This window comes from Amblyraja radiata, chromosome 9 (assembly GCF_010909765.2).
Source record: "Amblyraja radiata isolate CabotCenter1 chromosome 9, sAmbRad1.1.pri, whole genome shotgun sequence".
Lineage (NCBI taxonomy): Eukaryota > Metazoa > Chordata > Chondrichthyes > Rajiformes > Rajidae > Amblyraja > Amblyraja radiata.
The window spans coordinates 57,301,509-57,328,028 of NC_045964.1; the positions used below are offsets into that span (position 1 = coordinate 57,301,509).

At 50.1% G+C, this 26,520-nt stretch overlaps 1 protein-coding gene across 1 annotated transcript in view; it reads left to right on the forward strand.

Annotated features, from left to right (window-relative positions):
• The window catches only part of ccdc88c (coiled-coil domain containing 88C), a 445,054-nt gene that overhangs the window by 134,993 nt on the left and 283,541 nt on the right, over window positions 1-26,520 (forward strand). The window contains exons 20-24 of the mRNA XM_033027529.1: window positions 3,016-3,202; window positions 4,272-4,417; window positions 6,607-6,696; window positions 8,031-8,260; window positions 25,219-25,425. Coding sequence (XP_032883420.1) covers window positions 3,016-3,202; window positions 4,272-4,417; window positions 6,607-6,696; window positions 8,031-8,260; window positions 25,219-25,425 — 860 coding nt within the window. The remainder of the gene's footprint in view (window positions 1-3,015; window positions 3,203-4,271; window positions 4,418-6,606; window positions 6,697-8,030; window positions 8,261-25,218; window positions 25,426-26,520) is intronic.

The following is a 26,520-nucleotide window of genomic DNA, read 5'->3' on the forward strand; positions in this document are numbered from 1 at the left end:
TAAATTGTCCCTAGTGTGTGTCGAATAGTGTTAATGTATGGGGATCGCTGGTCAGCGCGGATTTAGTGGGCCAAATGACTCTCTGAACAAAAAAGATGCTGCCTGTCCCGCTAAGTTACTCCACCTTTTGGGTCTATCTTTGGTTTAAACCAGCATCTGCAGATCCTTCCTGCACATTTTTTGCTCCTTGTCTTTGTGCAATTCAACAGGACATCTCCATGTCAGTGCAACCATCCAGAATTATTTCAGTTTATAGTCACGTGTACCGAGGTACAGTGAAAAGCTTTTGTTGCGTGCTATCCAGTCAGCAGAAAGACAACACGTGATTACAACCGATCCATTTACAGGGTATAGATACATAGAGTGATACGGCGTGGAAACAGGCCCTTCGGCCCGACTTCCCCACACCGGCCAACAATGTCCCAGCTACACTAGTCCCACCTGCCAGCGTTTGGTCCATATCCCTCCAAACTTGTCCTATCCATGTACCTGTCTAAACGGCCTGTCCCACTTGGCGATTTTTTCGGTGACTGCCGGCATCATCGACTGACGTATCAGGTCACCGAACAATTTGCGGCGTGATGGCTTATTGACGCGCGGTGTTTGTTCCAGCGTCGCAACATTTTTTTGTCGCCGCTGGATTTTGAAATGTTCAAAATCGTTTGGCGACACTGATATGACGCCGGCAGTCGCCGGACAGGACCCTTAAATGTTTCTTAAACGTTGGGATAGTCCCAGCCTATACTACCTCCTCTGGCAGCTTGTTCCATACACCCACCACCCGTTGTGTGAAAAAGTTACCCCTCAGATACCTATTAAATCTTTTCTCCTTCACCTTGAACCTATGTCCTCTGGTCCTCGATTGCCCTACTCTGGGCATCTACCTGATCTATTCCTCTCATCATCTTATACACCTCTATAAGGGATTGCATGATGAGGGAATAATGTTTTGTGCAAGGTAAAGCCAGCAAAGTCCGATCAAGGATAGTCCAGGGGTCTCCAATGAGGTAGTTAGTAGTTCAGCACTGCCCAGCTGTGTTTCAACACTGCGTGACATTTTGACTAATTTACATGCTTGGTGATGTTTAGTTTATTGTCACGTGTTCCTGTGCTGTACTATTTTCAATGTTCTATAAGTTAGCTTTTGTTGCGTGCTAACCAGTCAGTAGAAAGACAATACATGATTACATTCGAGCCATTTACAGTGAACCGCTATATGATAAAGGGAATAACGTTTAGTGCATGATCAAGTCCAGTAAAGTCCGATCAGGGGAACAGGCAGTTCATGAGTGGTAGGAACAATAAGTTCATGAGTGATAGGAACAAATTTAGGCCATTCGGCCCATCAAGTCGACACCGCCATTCAACCATGGCTGATCTATCTTTCCCTCTCAACCCCACTCCCCTGCATTCTCCCCCTAACCCCTGACACTCGCACTAATCAGGAGGACCGTGTGGTAATCAGTTTAGTTTGTTGTCATGTGTACCGAGGTACAGTGAAAAGCTTTTGTTGCGTGCTATCCAGTCAGCGGAAAGACAACACATGATTACAATTTACAATGCAATAATACTCTATTAGCTAAGCATGTTTTGCAACATACGAGGAATTTCATTTGCCGTACAGTCATACTAATAAAAAGCAACGGAACACACAAAGTACATTTTAACATAAACATCCACCACATCGACTCCTCCACATTCCCCACTGTGATGGAAGGAGAAAAACAGTTCAATCTCTTCCCTTCTTTGTTCTCCCGCGGTCGGGGCCCTCGAGCCTTCTGTTGACGGGACGATCTTGGCTCCCGTAGCCGGTGGCGTTTGGGCCCTCCACGTCTGGGCGATCAAGCTCCTGCATCGGGGGGGGAATCTCAGCTCCCCCCCCCACGCTGGGCGATCTGACCCCGGGTCGGGGCTGGTCGAAACCTTCTGCATCTACGGTCTCTACCCGAGACTGCGAGTTCTCGATGGTAAAGTCTGCAGGCTGCTGCTGGAGCGTCGATCCCAGGCAAGGGATCGGCCCCAATGGTAATAATTGAGCTATTAATGCATGACTATGGAATAACGTTTAGTGGGTTTAAGAAGATCATCGTTAAATGTTGATGTAGGAGGAGAGATTTATGAGTGTGGGGGCGATTGTAATATGTGATTGTAGATCTGCTTCTGTGGCCAGCGCGCAAACAGTCACCATCTTGTGGGGCACCATCTTGTGGGGCAGAGTGAAGGGGCACCATCTTGTGGACGCCATCTTGTGGGGCAGAGTGAAGGGGCACCATCTTGTGGGCACCATCTTGTGGGGCACCATCTTGTGGATGCCATCTTGTGGGGCACCATCTTGTGGACGCCATCTTGTGGGGCTCCATCTTGTGGACGCCATCTTGTGGGGCACCATCTTGTGGACGCCATCTTGTGGACGCCATCTTGTGGGGCACCATCTTGTGGGGTGGGGTGAAGGGGCACCATCTTGTGGGGCTCCATCTTGTGGACTCCATCTTGTGGACGCCATCTTGTGGGGCACCATCTTGTGGGGTGGGGTGAAGGGGCACCATCTTGTGGGGCACCATCTTGTGGACGCCATCTTGTGGGGCACCATCTTGTGGACGCCATCTTGTGGGGCACCATCTTGTGGGGCACCATCTTGTGGACGCCATCTTGTGGGGCACCATCTTGTGGGGCACCATCTTGTGGACGCCATCTTGTGGGGCTCCATCTTGTGGACTCCATCTTGTGGACGCCATCTTGTGGGGCACTATCTTGTGGGGCACCATCTTGTGGGGTGGGGTGAAGGGGCACCATCTTGTGGGGCACCATCTTGTGGACGCCATCTTGTGGGGCACCATCTTGTGGGGCACCATGTGGACGCCATCTTGTGGGGCTCCATCTTGTGGACGCCATCTTGTGGGGCAACATCTTGTGGACGCCATCTTGTGGGGCACCATCTTGTGGGGCACCATCTTGTGGGGCAGGGTGAAGCTTCACCAGTATCTGTGCTGTGTAACGTTGTGAAATTTGTTGCAGGCTGCAGTCAGAGAACAGTGGGATGAGGGAGGAGTACGAGAGGCTGCAGGGCCTGGCCAGGGATTGCCAGAGTGGACTAAACAGCAGCGACCTGGAGCTCGGACGGTGGAAAGCCAAGTACCACGAGCTGAAGGAGCAGCACCAGAGCCTGGACATCTCCCAGGCCAAGATGGGCGATCACTGCGATGTAAGCTCACAGGGTTACGGCAGCAGAGTTAGACCACTCACCCCCATCCTGTGTAACTCTGCCGTTCAATCCTGGCTGATTTGGGGGTAGAGTCGCTGCCTCACAGCGCCAAGACACCCGGGTTCAATCCTGACCAGGGGTGCTGTCTGTACGGAGTTTGCACGTTCTCCCCGTCGCCACCACCTGGGATTTCCTCCCACACTCGAAAGACGTGCAGGTATGGAGGCTAATTGGCTTTGGTAAAAGTTGTAAATTGTTCCCAGTGCGTAGGATAGTGCTAGTGTACGGGGTGATCGCTGGTCGGCACGGACTCGGTGGGCCGAATGGCCTGTTTCCGCGCTGTATCGCTAAAGTCTAAGTTACCCCTCGTGTGGGGAGTGGATGCAAAACCAGGATAATATGGGGTTGGTGTGAGCGGGTGATCGATGGTCTGAAGGGGGCCTGTTTCTTTCAATCAATCGACCAACCTGAGTAGCACATTCAAATGTAGAGTCAATGGATTAATTTATGCAAATAACACAGTTTCATACCGCACGGAAACAGGCCCTTCGGCCCAACTTGTCCATACAGAACAACTGTTAGTGCCCAATTTGCCGTGTTTGGCCCATATCCCTCTCTCTCTCACTCTCTCACTCTCTCACTCACTCACTCACTCACTCACTCACTCACTCACTCACTCACTCACTCACTCACTGCACGTCACTCACTCCACATCACTCCAGATCACTCACTCACTCACTCACCTCACTCACTCACTCACTCACGTCCCCTCCGTCTCTCCGCTCTCTCATCTCTTCCCACCTCTCTCTCCACTGCCACTCGCTTCTCTCTCGTCCGGCTGCGTCAGCTCTCTCCTCTCCTCCCTCTCTCCCTCTCCCACTCTCACACTCATTCTTTCTCTCTCTCCCTCTATCTCTATCTCTCACTCTCTCACTCTCACTCTCACTCTCACTCACTCTCACTCTCTCTCACTCACTCTCACTCTCACTCTCCCTCTACCACTCTCACACTCACTCTCTCTCTCTCCCTCTATCTCTCCCTCTCTCACTCTCTCCTTCCTCTTGCACAGCTGCTGACCCAACTGAAGAGCAACTTGGAGGAAGAAAACCACTACCTGCTGGGTCAGGTTCAATCCTTGAACCAACAGAACCAAACTCTTCTTGAGCGGTCGCTGGAGAGCAAGGAGCTCTACCACGAAGAGCAGAAGCTGTACATGTGAGTTGGCCGATCCTTTGTCCTCTTGATATTTCTTGCTTGTTCCCCTCATCCAAATGTGCGGCACGGTGGCGCAGCGGGTAGAGCTGCTGCCTCACAGCGCCAGAGATTCGGGTTCGATCCAGACCTCAGATGATGTCTGTGTGCAGAGTTAGAAACATAGAAAATAGGCGCAGTAGGCCATTCGGCTTTCTCCCATATCCCTTGATTCCTTTAGCCCTAAGAGCTAAATCTAACTCTCTCTTGAAAACATCCAGTGAATTGGCCTCCACTGCCTTCTGTGGCAGAGAATTCCACAGATTCACAACTCTATGGGTGAAAAAGTTGTTCCTCATCTCGGTCCTAAATGGCCTACCCCTTATTCTTAAACTGTGACCCCTGGTTCTGGACTCCCCCAACATCGGGAATATTTTTCCTGCATCTAGCCTGTCCAATCCTATAAGAATGTTATATGTTTCTATAAGAACCCCTCACATCCTTCTAAATTCCAGTGAATACAAGCCCAGCCGCTCCATTCTTTCATCATATGTTAGTCCCACCTTCCCAGAAATTAACCTGGTGAACCTACGCTGCACTCCCTCAATAGCAAGAATGTCCTTCCTCAAATTAGGAGACCAAAACTGCACACAATACTCCAGGTGCGGTCTCACCAGGGCCCTGTACAACTGCAGAAGGAACTCCTTGCTCCTAAACTCAAATCCTCTCGCAATGAAGGCCAACATGCCATTAGCTTTCTGAACAACACTTTGGTTATTGGTCCTCATCTCAGTCCTAAATGGCCTCTCCCTTATTCTTACCTTTAGCGCGTTCTCCCCGTGACCACGTCGGTTTTCTCCGGGTGCTCCGGTTACCTTCCGCATCTCAAAGACGGAGTGGGTTTGTAGTTTAATCGGCCCCCTGTAAATTGCCCCCAGTGTGTAGGGAGCGGGTGAGAAAGTGGAATAACATAGAACTAGTGTGAACGGGTCGAATTAAATGCTGTTCGTATTGTCATATGTACCGAAATAGAATAATGAAATTCCTATTTGCAATACACAGGACTAGATGTTAAAAGTCCAAAGTGCCAAATATCAATTTACTCCCGATGGTAGCATTACAACGGGTTTCTAAAACTCTCGTTTTTAGATAATAGTAATTCAGTAAATAAAAACGGCAGTAGGGTGTAAAAACAAAACAAGGCCAAAGTCCCTGGTCCAAACAAGGCAGTTGATAGTTTGGAGTTTAGTTGGAGTTCGTAGTGTTCAATAGCCTGATGGTCTTTGGGAAGAAGCTGCTCCTGAACCTGGACGTTACAGTTTTCAGGCTCCTGTACCTTCTTCCCGATGGCAGGGGTGAAATAAGAGCGTGGCCAGGGTGGTGTAGATTCTTGTTGATGCTGGACGATCAATGATTGTTGTGAACTCAGTGGGCCGAAGAGCCTACAGTATTTCCATGCTGTATTACTAAACGCATCCTAAACTAAACCCAACAAACACTAAACTAATGCTAAACTCACACTCAACTCGCACTTAACTCACACTCAGCTCACGCTCAACGCACGTTCAACTCACACTCAGCTCACACACAACTCACACTAAGCTCACACTCAGCTCACACGCAACTCACACTCAACTCACACTAAACTCGTACTCAACTCACACTAAACTGACACTCAACTCACTCACACTAAACTCACACTCAACTAGAACCCAGCTCGCACTCAACTCACACTAAACTGACACTAAACTCACTCACACTCAACTCACACTCAACTCGCACTCAACTCACACTCACTCGCACTCAAATCACACCAAACGCGCACTCAATTCACGCTAAACTAACACCAAAATTACACCAAACTAACAGCAAACTAACACCAAACTGGCCATCTCTATGATCCCCTCCAAACCACCAAGTTAACAAGAGTCGCACTGCATAGAAACAGGCTCTTCGGCCTGACCTGTCCATGCTGGATAAAATACCAGGTCCTTTCCTCACCATTGTTGGCCAAAGGTCTCAGGGCCTCATCCCCAGCCCACAGCGGTGCGTGTGTCCACACCAGGTTGAGCAGAATACTTCTCAGAGCCACTCGGGCCAGGTCAGTAAAGGTACAGTCCGTGTGCCAATACTGGAATATTTACCGTACTTGGAGACGTGAGACCTCACCCTCGGATATCCTGGACTAATCAACTCTTCCCTTTCTCCCACAGAGACAAGTTACATGCCCTTCGAAGGCAAAAGGAGAAATTAGAAGAGAAAATCATGGACCAGTATAAATTCTACGAGCCAAGTCCAAAAAGGTACTGCCGTACTTAGCAAATTAATTCATCTGGGGCATGTTTCTCGTTAAGTCAGGTGGCGAATGGTTTCCATCACTCAATGTGGACAAGGCATGTTGAGTGGAGTTCATGTGATCAGCCAAATTCATATTGAATGGCGATGCTGGTTCGAAGGGCCGAATGGCCTACTCCTGCACCTATTGTCTATTCTGTATTGGCTATTGGTCCACATGGATCTTAGTAAGGTGTTTGGCAAAGTACCATATGGCTCTTGATTAGTACAGGTGTCAGAGGTTATGGGGAGAAGGCAGGAGAATGGGGTTAGGAGGGAGAGATAGATCACCCATTATTGGATTGCGGAGTAGACTTGATGGGCCGAATGGCCTAATTCTACTCTAGAATCTACTCTGGACTCTAGAACATACTTTCTATGTTTTTACTCCAATTCCTTATGACATGGGAAACCAGTTAGAAGTCAAAGCTCATGGGATCCAGGGCAAGTTGGTACATAAGCTGCAAAATTGACCTAGTCATTGGAAATAGAGGGTTGATCTTGTGATTGGAACCCAATAAGTAACGGTGCAACACAGGGGTTGGCACTGGAGACATTCACTGTTTGACACAACCTGAAAAGTCACCTATCCCTTCTCTCCAGAGATGCTGCCCATCCCGCTGAGTTACTCCAACATTCTGTGTCTATCTTTACTGTTTATTACGTATGTTAGCGATAGGAATTGGATCGGGAGGTTTAGAGGGATATGGACCGAATGCAGGTCCATATCTCCCTTGTGTTGATGGTTAGACATGAAAAGCAATACTGCTGATGAGGTCTGTGTGTTACCACATTGATGCCGCCTGAATATAACGTAGATACTATGATAAAATCATCACCAGCTCTACCAGGTGTGTTCAATAGTGGAGCAGTGGTAGAGTTGCTGCCTCACAGCATCAGGGACCCGGGTTCCATTCTGACAAGGGACGCGCTGTCTGTACGGAGTTTGTACGTTCTCCCCTTGACCTGCGTGGGTTTTCTCCAGGTGCTCCGGTTTCCTCCCACACTCCAAAGAAGACGTGCGGGTTTGTAGGTTAATTGGCCATGCAGTAAAATTCTCTGCCTCAGAGGGCGGTGGAGGCCGGTTCTCTGGATGCTTTCAATAGAGAGCTGGATAGGGCTCTTAAAAATAGCAGAGTCAGGGGATATGGGGAGAAGGGAGGAACGGGGTACTGATTGGGGATGATCAGCCATGATCACATTGAATGGCAGTGCTGGCTTGAAGGGCCGAATGGCCTTCTCCTGCACCTATTGTCTATTGTGTATTGACTTCATTGATCCTTTTCCCCCCCCCCCCCAAAAGGAAAAATAACTGGGTGACTGCAAAGGCGCTGGTCAAGCTGATGAAACCCAAGAAGGACAGTGCCAAGGAGCGGCTGAAGCTCAGCCCCGAAGCCCAGAGCCGGCAGGCGGAGCCGGCGCAGGTGGTGACGGTGCAGGCGGCCACTTCCCCGGCACAGAGATCCAGCTTGGATGACTCCTCGCAAGGGTCCATCTCTCTGGAGGAACACGGTGCTGCCACGCCCAGTAAAGGTAGGGCCGTGGAGTGGTGGACACTTGGCCACCTGGGTCCCAGCCCCATGTGGGATCGTCTGACCTGGAGCCTCTTCAACTTGCCAGCCGGTTAAACTTGGTGTAGAACCTTAACTTAGAAACTTTCTCAGCCAAAGAATTGTTTAAACTTAATAGAGCCAGCAGCGCCATTCAATATGATCATGGCGGATCATCACAAATCAGTATCCCGTTCCTGCTTTCTCCCCATATCCCTTGATTCCGTTAGCCCTAAGAGCTATATATCTAAGTCTCTCGTGAAAACATCCAGTGAATTGGCCTCCACTGCCTTCTGTGGCAGAGAATTCCACAGATTCACAACTCTCTGTGTGAAAAAGTTCTTCCTCATCTCAGTCCTAAATGGCCTACCCCTTATTCTTAAACTGTGACCCCTGGTTCTGGACTCCCCCAACATGGGGAACATTTTTCCTGCATCTAGCGTGTCCAAACCTTTAATAATCTTATATATTTCAATAAGATTCCCTCTCATCCTTCTAAACTCCAGTGAATACAAGCCCAGTCGATCCATTCTTTCATCGTATGTCAGTCCCGCCATCCCGGGAATTAACCTGGTGAACCTACGCTGCACTCCCTCAATAGCAAGAATGTCCTTCCTCAAATTTGGAGACCAAAACTGCACACAATACTCCAGGTGTGGTCTCGCCGGGGCCCTGTACAACTGCAGTAGGACCTCCTTGCTCCTATATTCAAATCCTCGGTTGCGATACTCAAGTCCTAGGTTTGACAAACTAGGATTGGTTTCTTTGGAGCCTCGGGAATTGAAGGAAGACCTGATAGAAGTCAATAAAATTACGAGGCAGAGATAGGGTAGACAGTCAGAACCTTTTTCCCAGGATGGAAACGTCAGAGACTAGAGGGCATAGCTTTAAGATGAGAGGGGCAAAGTCCAAACGAGACGTGCGGGGCAAGTTTTTTTATATACAGAGGTTGGTGGGAACGCACTTCCAGTGGTGGTGGTGGAGAAGCTTGTGTGGTCCTGAGATCCTGAGATCGATGCCGTCTGGAGCTATGCCCCTGGTAGGGCCACCCATTGCGGTAAGGTCGAGGGGGGGGTCTCTGACAAAGAGCAATCCAACCAAGACCTCAACGGTGGAACAGGCGGAGGACGATGGCTGACCTTAGTGGAGCGTCACAACGGCTGGGAAGGCGGATGAAGGCTGCAGCAGAAAAGGGTCTCCGGTCGTCTTGGACTCCATGCCACTGGATCCTGACCCAGATCTGTCAAGGTGACTGTCTGAGCACCAGTCTCCCCACGTTAAATAAAGTCACGCACAGGCATCCTCCATGAGTGGACAGTCATACTCATTTCGAATGACAGCCGATGATGATGGCGGTGGAGGCGGAGACGGTAGTGGTGTTTGAGTGGCTTTTCCAACAGGCACGGATATACAAGGACTGGAGGGATAAGGATCACATGCAGGCAGAGGAGATTAGTTCAACTTGGCGCCAGTTTAACATAGATGGCTACATGGATCGGAAAGGTTTAGAGGGATATGGGCCCAATGCGGGCAGGTGGGATTAGTGTAGATGGGGCAACTCCCCCTCCCATTCCCACACTGACCTTTCAGTCCTGGGCCTCCTCCATTGTCAGAGTGAGGCCCAACACAAATTGGAGGAACAGCACCTCATATTTTGCTTGGACAGAAGTCATAAATATTGACTTCCCTAATTGCAAGTGACCCTTGCTCTCTCCCTCTCTGTCTCCAGTCCTCCCCCATCCTAGTTCTCCAACCAGTCTGACTGTCCTCCTGATTAAATTAGATCTTTGTACGCCTCGCTGCCACCTTCCCCTAGCTAACATTGATCTGTTCTACATTCTCCTGGATCTTCATCCCCTTCGACCTCTCGTTTACACACCTTACCATTTCCATATCTCCGTCTCTCTCTCTCTCTCTCTCTCTCACCCCTGACTCTCAGTCTGAAGAAGGGTCTCGACCCGAAACGCCGCCCATTCCTTCTCTCCAGAGATGCTGCCTGTCCCACTGAGTTCCTCCAGCATTTTGTGGCTACATTTGGCACCTTTGGCAACAAAGGCCTCTTTCAACGCTGTTTGACTCTATGATCATGGGCATTGAGGACCGAAGGGTCTGTTCCTGTGCTGTACTGTTCGATGTTCTAAAAGTTAGTTTTGCCGGAATCAAGGGATATGGGGAGAAAGCAGGAACGGGGTACTGATGATGGTGGATGATCAGCCATGATCACATTGAATGGCGGTGTGTTTAAGAAAGAACTGCAGATGCTGGGAAAATCGAAGGTAGACAAAAATGCCGGAGAAACTCAGCGGGTGAGGCAGCATCTATGGAGCGAAGGAATAGGTGACATTTCAAGTCGAGACCCTTCTTCAGACTGATAGTCAGGGGGAGAGAGAGAGAGACACAGAGATATGGAATGAGGTCTCGACCCGAAATAGGTCACCTATTCCTTCGCTCCATAGATGCTGCCTCACCCAGCTGAGTTTCTCCAGCAATTTTGTCTACTTTCATATTGAATGGCGGTGCTGGCTCGAAGGGCCGAATGGCCGACTCCTGCACCTATTGTCTATATTTCTATGTATCCATGATGATTTTAATCCGAATTAAGTTAAACTAAGAGTTTAATTATCGTATGAACTGAAACGGCACGATTAAATTCTTATTTACAGCAGCATAACAAACAGGTTTGTAAACGGGGTTATCTGGGGAAATTGTTGCATTTATTCTTATCTTATGTAATTTTTTTTTTTTGTTTTATATTTCACTCTTCTCCCCCCTCTTCTTTCTCTTTTCACCGCTCCCTTCAACCAACCCCCCCCGGGAGAGGAGGGGGGGGAGGGGGTGTGTGCCGGGATTTTCTGATTTGTTATTTTCACTTAAAGCGGCCGCCTGGAAAAGGTTTACGTTTCTGCGGAGTAAGAGCAGAGAGAAGCTCCTGGAAAATCCAGCGTTCCCGATCGATCAACGATACTCGCTGCCCCTGCATCTCCGCCTCTGGTCGTCCAGCGACGCGTCGGACTCCGCTAACGACTCCTCCCCTCACATCTCCGACTGCGGCAATTTCTGACCCCCTTCCTCCCCCCCCCCAACTCCTCCCCCCCCCCCCCCAAAATTCCCAGTGTCCCACCACCGACCGCCCAAACAGACCAGAGACACTCGCCAGAAGCCAAGGGCGGCGTTGCATCTCCGATGGCGACGATATTGACCACCACAGATGTACAACGCTATAACATTTTAATTTTTTTTTAAACAATCTATCGAGACACTACACCTGGTTTCAAACTAGAACCTTTCACCCTATCGTTCGAGACTGTGCAGCACTTCTAAAACAAAACACCTGGGCCTCTGAGCATTCCGGATGTAAGTAGTGTCACATTTCTACGCTGCAGTGCATCTGTGTTCTGTTTTGTCCAGCAATCACATTTTCAATTGACCAAAGTATAGAATTGAAAACTTCAAGACAAAAAGGACTTTGTTCAGCGTTCGACCTGGTCTGTCGACCGGGCGATTTCATTAAACAGTGAAACTTGTACAAATGGCCACAGCCAGACACTGTGCCTAGGCAGCAGAAGCTGTCCCCCCCGTCTAGACCACAGACACTATCCCTCCCTCACCTATTCATTACTGTCACGTGTACCGAGGTACAGTGAAGAGCTTTGTTTTGCACGCTGTCAAAAACAGATCAGATCAGACTGCACATACATAAATACAATCAATTCAATAGACAATAGACAATAGGTGCAGGAGTAGGCCATTCGGCCCTTCGAGCCAGCACCGCCATTCAATGTGATCATGGCTGATCATCCCCAATCAGTACCCCGTTCCTGCCTTCTCCCCATATCCCCTCACTCCGCTATCTTTAAGAGCCCTATCCAGCTCTCTCTTGAAAGCATCCATAGAACCCGCCTCCACCGCCCTCTGAGGCAGAGAATTCCACAGACTCACAACTCTCTGTGAGAAAAAGTGTTTCCTCGTCTCCGTTCTAAATGGCTTACCCCTTATTCTTAAACTGTGGCCCCTGGTTCTGGACTTCCCCCAACATCGGGAACATGTTTCCTGCCTCTAGCGTGTCCAAACCCTTAACAATCTTATATGTTTCAATAAGATGCCCTCTCATCCTTCTAAACTCCAGACTCTAAACTTCTAAATTCAGACTCAAGATACAGATTAGGGCATCAATGGTTACGGGGAGAAGGCAGGAGAATGGAGTTACTGTAAGAGGGAGGAATTAGATCAGCCAGGATTGAATGATGGAGTAGACTCGATGGTCTGAATGGCCTGATTCTGCTCATATACAGGCAGTCACGGTGGTGCAGTGGTAGAGTTACAGCTAATGCAGTGCCGGAGACCCGGGTTCGATCCCGACTACAGGTGCTGTCTGCACGGAGTTTGTACGTTCTCCCCGTGACCTGCGTGGGTTTTCTCCGAGATCTTCGGTTTCCTCCCACACTCCAAAGACGTACAGGTTTGTAGGTTAATTGGCTTGGTATAAATGTAAAAACTGTCCCTAGTGGGTGTAGGATAGTGTTGATGTGCGGGGATCGCTGGTCGACGGGGACCCGGTGGGCTGAAGGGCCTGTTTCCACGCTGTATCTCTAAACTAAACTAAACTAAAACTAAACTCTAAACTAAAAAAACACTAAATGAAGATGTCTTAATGGCCTTAACCTTTGATGACCCCAATCAAGTACATCCTGAGTTTGCATCGATTGTATTTACACATGTCCAGTATATCTGATCTGTGTGGATAGCATGCAAAACAAAGCGCTTCACTGTACCTCAGTACGTGTGTGTTATGTTCTTTTGACTCTAGAGATACAGCACGGAAACAGGCCCTTCGGCCCACTGAGTCCACGCCGACCAGCGATCACCCCGTACGCCAACACTATCCTACACACACCAGGGACAATTTACAATTTTTCTCCAAAGCCAACTAACCTACAAACCTCCACGTTTTTGGAGTGTGGGAGGAAACCGGAGCACCCGGAGAAAACCCACGCGGTCACAGGGAGAACGTACAAACTCTGTGCAGATTGAACCCGTACTCAGGATCGAACCCGGGTCTCCGGCGCTGTGAGGCAGCGACTCTACCGCTGCGCCACCGTGCCGCCCTAAGACAATAGACAATAGGTGCAGGAGTAGGCCATTCGGCCAAACAAGCTAGCACCGCCATTCGATGTGATCATGGCTGATCATCCCCAATCCTGCCTTCTCCCCATATCCCCTGACTCCGCTATCTATAAGAGCCCTATCTAGTTCTCCCTTGAAAGTATCCAGAGAACCGGCCTCCACCGCCCTCTGAGGCAGAGAATTCCACAGACTCGCCACTCTCTGTGTGGAAAAAGTGTTTCCTCGTCTCAGTTCTAAATGGCCTACCCCACCTTATGCTGGCCCATCCTATATACCATACATCAAGTCAAACTCACGTACATGTCACGATCTTATAACAGATAAGGTGGGGAAGTGCCGTACACATCCCTCTCCAAAGTTGCAGATTGTACAAGTTTCACGGTCAATGAAATGGCCATCTCAGTTTACAGATTTGATGAGTTGGCTTACATGCTTGCTTCTGAGTGACCTGGTGTGGTGTTGCCCGTCAAGCTGCCTGTCTTGTGCTCTCTCTCCCCCTGTGCCCTTCCTGAACCGGTGTACGTGCCTCAGGACAGACCCGCTCCCCAGCCGTCCCCCCCGTCCCCCACCCACCCTCTGTGCAGATCTGCCGCTTCCTGTGCTCTCTCTACCTCCGCTTGTGTCTTTCATTCATTCTTTCTCTTCCCCTCTCTCACCGTGTCCCACCGGACTCTAGCGTCTATACGATCACCTACGATCTTGAGGCCAACTTGAACATGAGTGACGAGCGCAAAGGGCCCAATTGGAACAGAATCTGGCCATTCGGTCCATCAAGTCTACTCCGCCATTCAATCGCGGCTGATCTTGGGGTTAGGAGGGAGAGATAGATCAGCCATGATTGAATGGTGGACAATAGACAATAGGTGCAGGAGTAGGCCATTCGGCCCTTCGAGCCAGCACCGCCATTCAATGTGACCATGGCTGATCATCCACAATCAGTACCCCGTTCCTGCCTTCTCCCCATATCCCCTGACTCCGCTATCCCTAAGAGCTCTATCTAACTCTCGCTTGAGAGTAGGAGTAGACTTGAGAGTGGAGTAGACTTAATGGTCCGAATGGCCTAATTCTACTCCTTTTTCTTGTGACCTTATGATCTATCTCTCGTTCCTTTCCTCTCCTGGGGGCGGTTAGAGTTGAATCAAACACTGACAGCAGGTTCTTGATCAGCTGGGCAAGTGGGCTGAGGAATGGCGAATGGAGTTTCATGCAGATAAGTGCAAGGCGTGGTATTTCGGGCAGGACCGTCACAGTGAACAGTCGGGTCCTTGGGGAGTGTTGCAGAGCAGAGGGATCTTGGCGTGCAGATACATAGTTCCCTGAAAGTGTCATCACCGGAAGATATCATTGTTTTTGAGGGAAGTGACCAGTGCCGGGGATTCTGAGTACCAGCGGGAAGATGGGAGAGGGAGATAGAGTCTCGACCCGAAACGGCGCCAATTCCTTCTCTCCATAGATGCTGCCTCACCCGCTGAGTTACTCCAGCATTTTGTGTCTACCTTAGAGTACTAGAGTGATCCAGTGTGACCCTTCAGCCCAACTTGCTCACACCAGCCAACATGTCCCATCTACACTAGTCCCGCCTGCCTGCGTTTGGTCCATATCCCTCCAAACCTGCCCTATCCATGTACCAGTCCAAGTGCCTCTTAAACGTTGGGATAGTCCCAGCCCCAACTACATCCTCTTCCAAACACCCACCACCCTTTGTGGGAAACAAAAACTTGGAGTAAAACTCAGCGGGTCAGGCACGCAGCCGGCAATGGACCATTCCCTTGATCGTCAATACTTTTTTTGCACATCTTTTAATTCATTAGTTCTGAATCTTTATACATCACCATCAAAATATCTAATTTCCCTTTTCCCCCCGACTCTCAGTCTGAAGAAGGGTCTCGACCCGAAACGTCGCCAATTCCTTCTCTCCAGAGATGCTGCCTGTCCCGCTGAGTCGCTCCAGCTTTTTGTGTCTATCTGCAGTTTTTAAGTTTAGATTCGGGATGGAGATATTCGGCTAATCACTTGTTCCTTCCCAGCAAAGTCTGTGTCCTGTTGAATCTGTGCACTGCTTCCAACCGCCATGTTGTTTGAGTTTCCTTAACACCACAGTCACTGAACAAGGCTCTAGAAGGTTTTAAAAATGCTTTAATATATAAATACATGTTTTTAAATGCTACAAAGGTTTCAACTGTGACAGTGATTAGTCATGTAAATATTTTGTATATATTGTCTGGTGGTGTTATATCATTATTTTCCTGTGAGAAAATCATATTTTTAAATTAAAATTGATCAATCAATATTAGTTCCTCCCTCCACATTACGAGTTTGTGTGGGCCATCCCCTTTATTCATACTTTCTTAAACATTTATGATGAATAGACAAGAGATGCAGGAGTAGGCCATTCGGCCCTTTGAGCCAGCACCGCCCATTCACTGTGATCATAGCTGATCATCCACAATCAGTACCCTGTTCCTGCCTTCTCCCCATATCCCCTGACTCCGCTATCTTTAAGAGCTCAATCTAACTCTCTCTTGAAAGCATCCAGAGAATTGGCCTCCACTGCCCTCTGATGCAGAGAATTCCACCGATTCACAACCCTCTGGGTGAAAAAGTGTTTCCTCGTCTCCGTTCTAAATGGCTTACCCCTTATTCTTAAACTGTGGCCCCTGGTTCTGGACTCCCCCAACACCGGGAACATGTTTCCTGCCTCTAGCGTGTCCAATCCCTTAATAATATTATATGTTTCAATAAGATGCCCTCTCATCCTTCTAAACTCCAGAGTATACAAGCCCAGCCGCTCCATTCTCTCAGCATATGACAGTCCCGCCATCCCGGGAATTAACCTTGTGAACCTACGCTGCACTCCCTCAGGACACTTCTTCAGACTGGTCCCACGTCAAATTCACTGGAATTTAGAAGGATGAGAGGACACCTTATATAAAATTCCTAAGGGATTGGACACGCTGGATGCAGGAATGTTTCCAATAAGGGGTAGGCCATTTAGGACTGAGACGAGGAAGAACTTTTTCACCCAGAGTTGTGAACCTGTGGAATTCTCTGCCACAGAAGACAGTGGAGGCCAATTCACTGGATGTATTCAAGAGAGAGTTAGATTTTGCTCTTAGGGCTAATGGAATCAAGGGATATGGGGTGAAAGCAGGAACAGGGTACTGATTGGGGATGATCAGCCATGATCATATTGAATGGCGGTGCTGGTTCGGAGGAACGAATGGCCTACCCCTGTACCTATTTTCTATGTTTCTATGACGCCAAACGTCTCCTGTCCACGTTCTCCAGAGCTGCTGCCTGGCCCGCTGAGTTACTCCAGCACTTTGTGTCTTTTCGTTGAGCAGGCAACAGATCGATGCCTGGGCTGGGCTGCTGTTTGTAATCAGACCAGCAGGTGGTGCTGGAGGCCCGGTCTGTGGACCAGAGGGAATCCGGGAAGATTGTATCTTTGACTGTGCTTGTAAATTCCGACCCGTCGCCTTCCACAGAGCGGTGCCCCTCCCCCCCCCTCCCCCTCCCCCTCAACCCCCCCCCACACAGAGCGGTGCTCCTCCCCCCCCCCCCCCCCCACAGAGCGGTGCTCCTCCCCCTCCTCCCCCTCCCCCTCAACCCCCCCCACACAGAGCGGTGCTCCTCCCCCCTCCCCCCCCCCCCCCACAGAGCGGTGCTCCTCCCCTCCCTCCCCTCCCCCTCCCCCCCCCCCACAGAGCGTGCTCCTCCCCCCCCCCCCCGCCCCACACACAGAGCGTTGCGCCTCCCCCTCCCTCCCCCTCCCCCCCCCCCACAGAGAGCGGTGCTCCTCCCCCTCCCCCCCCCCCCCCACCGAGCGGTGCTCCTCCCCCTCCCCCCCCCCCCCCACACAGAGCGGTGCTCCTCCCCCTCCCCCCCCCACACAGAGCGGTGCTCCTCCCCCTCCCCCCCCCCACAGAGCGGTGCTCCTCCCCCTCCCTCCCCCACTCCCCCTCAACCCCCCCCACACAGAGCGGTTCTCCTCCCCCCTCCCCCCCCAAACAGAGCGGTGCTCCTTTCCCCCTCCCTCCCCTCCCCCCCCCCCACAGAGAGGGTGCTCCTCCCCCTCCCCCCCCCCACACAGAGGCGTGCTACCTCCCCCTCCCCCCCCCCCCCCACACAGAGCGGTGCTCCTCCCCCTCCACCCCCACACATAGCGGTGCTCCTCCCCCTCCCCTCCCCCTCCCCCCCCTCACCCCCCCCCCCCCCAGAGCGGTGCTCCTCCCCCTCCCCCCCCCCACACAGAGCTGTGCCCCTCCTCCCCCCCCACACAGAGCGGTGCTCCTCCCCCCCCCACAGTGCAACGCTCCCTCACCCCCCCCCCACACAGAGCGGTGCTCCTCCCCCCCCCACAGTGCAACGCTCCCTCACCCCCCCCCACACAGAGCAGTGCTCCTCCCCCCCCCACCAGAGCGGTGCTCCTCCCCCCCCCACAGTGCAACGCTCCCTCACCCCCCCACACACAGTGTGACGCTCCCTCACACCCCCCCCCCCCCCACAGTGCAACGCTCCCTCACCACCCCCCCACAGAGCGGCGCTCCCTCCCCCCCCCCCCACACAGTGTGACGCTCCCTCACCCCTGCCCACCCCCCCCCCCCCCCCCACAGTGTGGCACTCCGATTTCCTCCCACACTCCAAAGATAAATAGGCAATAGGTGCAGGAGTAGGCCATTCAGCCCTTCGAACCAGCACCGCCACTCAATGTGATCATGGCTGATCATCCACAATCAGAACCCCGTTCCTGCCTTCTCCCCATATCCCCTGACTCCGCTATTTTTAAGAGCCGTATCTAACTCTCTCTTGAAAGCATCCAGAGAACCTGCCTCCACCGCCCTCTGAGTCAGAGAATTCCACAGACTCACATCTCTCTGTGAGAAAAAGTGTTTCCTCGTCTCCGTTCTAAGATGTGCAGGTTTGTAGGCTAATTGGCTTTGGTTAAAAAAAGATTGTAAATTGCCTGCAGTGTGTAGGATTGTGCTAGTGTACAGGGATCAACGTGAATTCGATGAGCCGATGGGCCTGTTTCCGCCCTATGTCTCTAAAGTATATTCTAAACAACCTTGGCAAATCTCCAATGGCTCTTCCCAGTTTCTGAAATGCACCTTCTGAAGCACGCCGTCACGTTGCATCACAGCCTGGTTTGTGAACAGCTCTGCCCAAAACCGCCAGAAATCGCAGGGAGTTGTAGATGCAGCCCAGTCCGTCACACAGACCAGACTCCCCGCCATCGACTCCATCTACACTTCACACTGCCTCGGGAAAGCACCCAACATAATCAAGGAGCCCGGTTACTCCTTCTTCTCCCCCCCCTCCCATTAGGTGGAAGATATAAATGATTGAAAGCATGTGCCACCAGATTCAAGAAGGGCTTCTTCCCCGCTGCTAGTAGCAATGTTACAAAATTTTGAGTTTTTAAAAATCAAGTCTGCAATTTATCCCATCAGATAAAGCATAAAAATAAGTTTAATTTGACACCTAATTCACTTTCATATCTCAAGTATTTAAAAAGTTATGGCCATTTTTATACTGGGAAATGAGCATCTTGTTCCCTATTGATTTTCTATGGACATAACAAAAAAGCTGTGATCGTGAACAGTCAAAAGCCCATAACTTTCTTAAAAATTAAGAGAACTGAATGAAATTTTCAGTTATCATAGATTGAAGCATTCTGAAACAAATATAAAATAATCTTACTTGGATGACCTGAAATTAAAGCATATAATTAGTTAGTTACCTAATTGTAGCTAATTTCAGACTTCAATTACTAGATCTAAACATCTATCCATTTCTTAATAAATGATTAACATTTTTAAATAGCCTAAATGTCCAAATAATATTCACAAATAATTCACAATAAAACATGATTTTTAAATCTCATTTACATTAATTTATAGACCAAATGGAAGGAATTTAGTTTTCAATTGCTGTAAATAAATGTCCATTTAAATCAGCTTTCCAGTGGGATCCTGTGGAACGCGCTGGTTTAGAACGTTCACATTGCGGTAGATTTGTGCCCCCAAATGCCCAGAAAAATACTGCGGGATATAATGGGCCCAAAATGAGCTACTCGCAATATTAAACTTTGTATAAAGGGATCTTTAGAAGCCCTTTTTAATGTAAAAATATACAACCTACCTTCTGCGGTTTGCTTTATGAGACCCTGCGGTTGCTGGCAGTCGCGGGTTTAGAGATTGATTTTTAAACTACTATAACTATTATACGAGGCCTTTAAAACTAATAATAGCCTTTGCGACGGGGTCTTCCAGCGATTTTTCGTTAATAATTAACTAGGCTGAACATCTTCGATTTGAACAGTCTAGAGAAAATCGCGTTTTAAACCCGCCCCCTCTAAACGGCGCCAAAATCGCGCACACCCGCAACGGCAGATTTTCAACGACGCTTCAGGTACGCTTTGCAACATACCTACTGCTAGCATCCTCTTGAATGGAGCCACAAATCAATCCTGATCTCCCAACCAACCTAGTTGCAGCTATTGACCTTTTTATTTCTCCTGCACTTTCTCCATTACTGTAAGATTATTTTCTGCAGTTTGACACAAAAAGCTGGAGTAAGTCAGAGAGCCAGGCAGCAGCTCTGGAGAAAAGGAATAGGTGACGTTTTGGGTCGAGACCTTTCTTCAGAAAGCATCAGTCTGAAGAAGGGTCTCGAACCGAAACGTCACCAGTTAATTTTCTCCAGAGATGCTGCCTGTCCCGCTGAGTTACTCCAGCTATTTGTGTCTATCTTTGTTTTAAAGCAGCATCTGCAGTTCCTTCCTACACAGATTATATCCTGCACATGCAACATAATATTTGCACTCCCCACAGACTAGGGAACAATTTACCGAGGCCAATTAACCTACAAACCCGCGCGTCTTTGGGATGTGGGAGGAAACGCTTGCGGTCACAGGGAGAACTTACAAACTCCGTACATACAGCAGCCGAGGTCAGGATCGAACCCGGGTCTCTGGCGCTGTGAGGCAGCAGTTCTACCCGCTGCGCCGTCATGGAGTTTGTTGCACCCTTACTTTAATAGAGATGAATTCAGTATCCTGATAACAGCAGGGACGAAGCTGCTCCTGAATCTGGTGGTACGCGCTTTCACGCTTTTCCCTTTGGGACATGGGAGAAGAGGGAACGGCCAGCGTGCAAATGATGTGGTTCTTATGTTGGCTGCCTTCCCAAGTGTGGATGGAGTCGATGGTGGGGAGTGTGGTCTGTGTGATGGACTGGGCTACATCTACAATGGTGGGGAGTGTGGTGTGTGTGATGGGCTGGGCTACATCTACAATGGTGGGGAGTGTGGTGTGTGTGATGGGCTGGGCTACATCTACAACTCTCTGCAGTTTCTGACAGTCTTGGGCAGAGCTGTTCCCAAACCAAACTGTGAAATAGGATGCTTTCTACGGTGCATCTGGAGTAATTGGTAAGGGTCGTTTAAGGCATGCCAAATATCCTTAGAAAACATGAGGGTGGGTAAACGCACAGAATTGGGGAATCAGGGTGGGGAAATCGAGAACTAGAAGCCATATGTTTACGATGAAATGGACAAAATAGGAACCTGAGAGGCAACCTTTTCACGCAGAGGGTGGTGGGTGTACGGAACGAGCTGCCAGAGGAGGTAGTTGAGGCAGGTACTATAAGAGCAATTAAAAGCCATTTGGACAGGCACATTGATAAGAAAGGTTTATGAACCAAACGTGGGCAAATGAGACTGGCTTAGGTGCTCGGCATGGACTAGATGGGCTGAAGGGCCTGTTTCCGTGCTGTGTGACTCTGTGGCCCCCTCCTTCGCCAAGGAATAGCTCAGGTAGATGCACAAAGTCTACTGCCCAGAGTAGGGGAATCGAGGTCTTAGTTTAAGGAGAGGGGGGGGGGGGAAGATTTAATCGGAACCTGAGGAGTAACGTTTTTACACAAAGGGTGGTGGTTATGTGGAACGAGCTGCCGGAGGAGGTAGTTGAGGTAGGAACTATCGCAATGTTTAGGAAACATTTAGACAGGTTCAGGGATAGGACAGGGATTTGGGCCAAACGCAGGCAGGTGGGATTATTGTATGTGTGACATGTGTAGGAAGGAACTGCAGATGCTGGTTTACACTGAAGATAGGCACAGAATGCTGGAGTAACTCAGCGGGACTGGCGGCATCTCTGGAGAGAAGGAATGGGTTATATTCCGGGTCGAGACCCTCCTTCAGATGGGTCATGTTGGTCAGCGTGGGTAAGTCGGGCCGAAGGGCCTGTTTCCACGCTGCATGGCTCTGTAAGTCGAGACCTGGCAATGTTCCCGTAAATCTCCCAGTGTGGTCACATCTTTCCCGTAAACGGATGAGCGAAAGTGAATATTTTCGTTGAGCCGGGGTGTATGGTCAGTGTCAGTCTCACCTCCCCCTTGTGTGTCCAGAGCGAAACTGAATTTTGGGAACAATGAAGTCACCTATTAACAGAAGGAACTGATTTAGACAATGACTCAGTTGTTTAGAATAGTGGTGAGTTCAGCGTGACATGTTCCTGGAACACCCCCCACCCACCCCACCACAACTAGGATTGCCAACTTCCTCACTCCCAAATAAGGGCCAAAAGGTCAAAATACGGGGCAAATTCCCCACGGCAATTCGTTGACCGACTCGGCCGTGGCTGGGTGAATGATGAGTGGGCCCCGGGTGCTGGACTGGACACAAAGCCCAGCCGGCGGGCCAGCTGAGGAGTTTTGGACCGGGCCGCATGACCATCACCCCATCCAACTCATGAACCGATGAGAAGGAGGGGTGGTGGTGTCGGCGGTAAGCGAAGGTCCGAAGGTCGGACAGCTGGCCGGGCTGCCGACCGACGGGGCCACGGGCGAGGAGCTGCTGCTGCTGCACTCCATGGGCTGCACTACGTCGGGACGGGTGAGGCGGGGCCGGACACGGCGCTCAGACCCGACAGTCCCCTCGACACGAGTAGTAGCAGTCAAATATGGGGCAAGGGCGGTCCCGTCCAGGACAGACCAATTTAGCCCAAAATATATGGGATGTCCCGGCTAATACGGGACAGTTGGCAACTCTAACCACAACACCCTCTCCAATGTACCGTAGAGGCATACAGCGTGGAAACAGGCCCTTCTGGCCTCCTTCCTTGAGGAGCTTAACCACTTCTATGGCCGCTTCGACAGGGACAATCTAGAAACAGCCATCAAGGCTGTGCTACCTGCCGATCACCAACCCCTCACACTCAGCCCCTACGACGTATTCGTGGCACTGAGTAGGACTAATGCACGTAAAGCTGCTGGCCCTGACGGCATCCCCGGGCGCGTGCTCAGGGCCTGTGCTGCGCAGCTGACAGACGTCTGGACTGACATCTTCAACCTGTCACTTGCCCAAGCAGTTGTCCCCACGTGCCTTAAAACCACCTCCATCGTGCCAGTGCCAAAACACTCCACTGCGGCAAGCCTCAACGACTTCCGCCCAGTTGCACTTACCCCCATCATCACCAAGTGCTTCGAGAGGCTGGTCCTGGCACACCTCAAAAGCTGCCTACCCCCCACACTGGATCCCTATCAGTTTGCCTACCGCAAGAACAGGAGTACGGAGGATGCCATCTCAACGGCACTTCACTCCGCCCTCTCCCACCTCGACAACAGAGACACTTACGTAAGAATGCTGTTCATCGATTACAGCTCAGCATTCAACACCATTATACCATCAAAACTGATCACCAAACTCGGTAACCTGGGCATCGACCCCTCCCTCTGCAACTGGATACTGGACTTTCTAACCAACAGACCCCAGTCTGTTAGGTTAGACAAGCACACCTCTTCAACCCTCACCCTGAACACCGGCGTTCCACAGGGCTGTGTGCTGAGCCCCCTCCTCTACTCCCTCTTCACCTATGACTGCACACCTGTACATGGTACTAACACCATCATCAAGTATGCAGATGATCTAACGGTGATTGGCCTCATCAGCAACAACGATGAGTCGGCCTATAGGGAGGAGGTCCAGCTCCTAGCAGCATGGTGCGCTGACAACAACCTGGCCCTTAACTCCAAGAAGACCAAGGAGCTCATTGTAGACTTCAGGAAGTCCAGGGGCGGCACGCACACCCCCATCCACATTAATGGGACGGAGGTGGAACGTGTTTCTAGCTTCAGGTTCCTGGGGGTCAAAATCTCCGATGACCTCTCTTGGACCCACAATACCTCAACTCTGATCAAGAAGGCTCACCAGCGTCTCTTCTTCCTGAGGAGACTGAAGAAGGTCCATCTGTCTCCTCAGATCCTGGTGAACTTCTACCGCTGCACCATCGAGAGCATCCTTACCAACTGTATCACAGTATGGTATGGCAACTGCTCTGTCTCCGACCGGAAGGCATTGCAGAGGGTGGTGAAAATTGCCCAACGCATCACCGGTTCCTCGCTCCCCTCCATTGAGTCTGTCCAAAGCAAGCGTTGTCTGCGGAGGGCGCTCAGCATCGCCAAGGACTGCTCTCACCCCAACCATGGACTGTTTACCCTCCTACCATCCGGGAGGCGCTACAGGTCTCTCCGTTGCCGAACCAGCAGGTCCAGGAACAGCTTCTTCCCGGCGGCTGTCACTCTACTCAACAACGTACCTCGGTGACTGCCAATCACCCCCCCACCCCCCCCCCCCCCCCGGACACTTATTATCACTTATTATTATTTATTTAAATCATTTGCTATGTCGCTCTTCCAGGGAGATGCTAAATGCATTTCGTTGTCTCTGTACTGTACACTGACAATGACAATTAAAATTGAATCTGAATCTGAATCTGAATCTGAACTTGCCCACACATGTCCCAGCTACACTAGTCCCACCTGCCCACGTTTGGCCCATATCCCTCTAAACCTGTCCTATCCATGTACCTGTCTAACTGTTTCTTAAACGTTGGGACAGTCCCAGCCTCATCTACCTCCTCTGGCAGCTTGTTCCATACACCCACCACCCTTGTGTGAAAAAGTTACCCCTCAGATTCCTACCAAATCTTTTCCCCTTCATGTTAAACCTATGTCCTCTGGTCCTCGATTCACCTACTCTGGGCAAGAGACTCTGTGCATCTACCCGATCTATTTTGTACACCTCGATAAGATCACCCCTCATCCTCCTGTGCTCCATGGAATAGAGACCCAGCCTCCTCAACCTCTCCCTATAGCTCACGCCCTCTAGTCCTGGCAACATCCTCGTAAATCTTCTCTGTACCCTTTCCAGCTTGACAACACTTTTCCTATAACATGGTGCCCAGAACTGGAAAGCACATCCAGTGAAACAAGTAATATCTTTTCTCAGAAACTCTTCCAAAATCTCCCAAGTCCTTCCACCTCATCTAGACTTGGGGCAGATTCAGGTCAAACGCGTTAAGATTTTCAGCAGCACAATCGCACAGCGGTTAGAGCCGCTGCCTCACGGGGCCGGTGTCCCTGGTTCGATCCTGACCTTGGGAGGTGTGTGTGTGTGTGTGTGTGTCAGTGTGTCATTGAATGGCGGTGCTGGCTCGAAGGGCCAAATGGCCTACTCCTGCACCTATTGTCTATAGTCTATTGTATCTGTACACTGTAAATGGATCGATTGTAATCACGTATTGTCTTTCCGCTGACTGTTTAGCATGCAACAGAAAGCTTGTGACTGTAGCTCGGTACAATGACAATAAACTAAAGTGGACTACAGCTAAACTAATCACTGTCACACCAATGCATCAGTTGTGGTGAAACAAAGCCTTGTTCAGTTGCTGTGCCTGTGATCTGTGGGTCCCCCTGTTCTGCAGCTCTGCCACAATGCGGGCTGATAATCAGTCTGGACTCTCGTCTCTTGCAGCCCCGCGTGAAGCCCAGAAACACAGGGAGATGTGCGGGGCCTCATCGCCGTCGCCCAGCGTGAGTCCCAGCCCCGAGAGCACCCGCGGGTGCCGGGCCCGGCGCACCGACCTGGCACCCCTGGCCCTCTCCACCCCTGCCATCCACCTCATCGCAGCCTCGCACTCCACGCCCAGGATCAACGCCAGGCGGCACCCCCCGGCCAAAGGTAAGGAGGTGTGGGGGGAGGGAGAGCGTGCAAACTCCACACAGACAGGGTCAAATAGGAATTCAATGTAGAATAGAATAGAATAGTAAGATTAAACGAGAACTTACCAGTTTGAAGTTTGATCTGTATTTTATGAGGAGGAACGTTGAGGGAATACGTGAAGAACCCCGCTTACGACGCATGCGTGTCATCCTTCAAAGCAGTGGTGTGAGGTCACAGAAACACTATAATGACCTAATATAGTAAGATTATCAAAGAGATACCAGTTTAAGATATGACTAATCGAGGGTGGGAGCCTCATAAAATACAGATCAAACTTCAAACTGGTAAGTTCTCATTTAATCTTACTATTTTACTTCGGAGTCACGTGAGTGACTACGTGAAGACTTCAAAGCTCTGTGACCTCATGCCGTGGAACGAGTCCATGCTTCACAACTGCCTTGGTTGTGGGGAGAATGATGTTAACATCATTAACATAATACGATATTGAAACCCAACTGTAAAATATTAATTCCAATTATTGCCCCTATTTATGCGGTGAGTTATATGCAGAACTTAAAATTGTTTCTGCAATTCTTCCAGGTTCAATAACTGGTTTGTTATAAAGTCGTTGGATAGTTTCCTCCGTTGACCATTCTACTGTCTTGAGGGTTTTGTCCATTGGTACGTCCAGCTTCATAGCTGCCAATGTAGCCGCAGCCCTGATGGAGTAAGATTTAATTTTTCCTTAGAGTCCACTCCAGCCTTTGTCAGGACTAGCTTAGCCATTTAGAGATGATCTGGACTGTCACTGTTTTGAGTGGCTATTAGTAGCTGATAAACGTGACATTTCTTCCCTCTGATGATCTAGCATACTTCATGTATGATAGTAAATGAGTTATAATACAGCAACGACCATCTGTCGTATAGGCTCTGTACTTTGTTTTTAGGCCTGCTGACCCCTGTCTGTTCGGTTTGACCCTTTGATTGATGTGACAGGTTTAATTCCCTGATGAAATCATCATGTTGTCCAGCCTTAGTTTCTGTAGTGACTGGACTCTTTGCGCCGTGACCAAGGCCATCAGCATGACTGTTTACATAGTCAGTTTCTGTAAT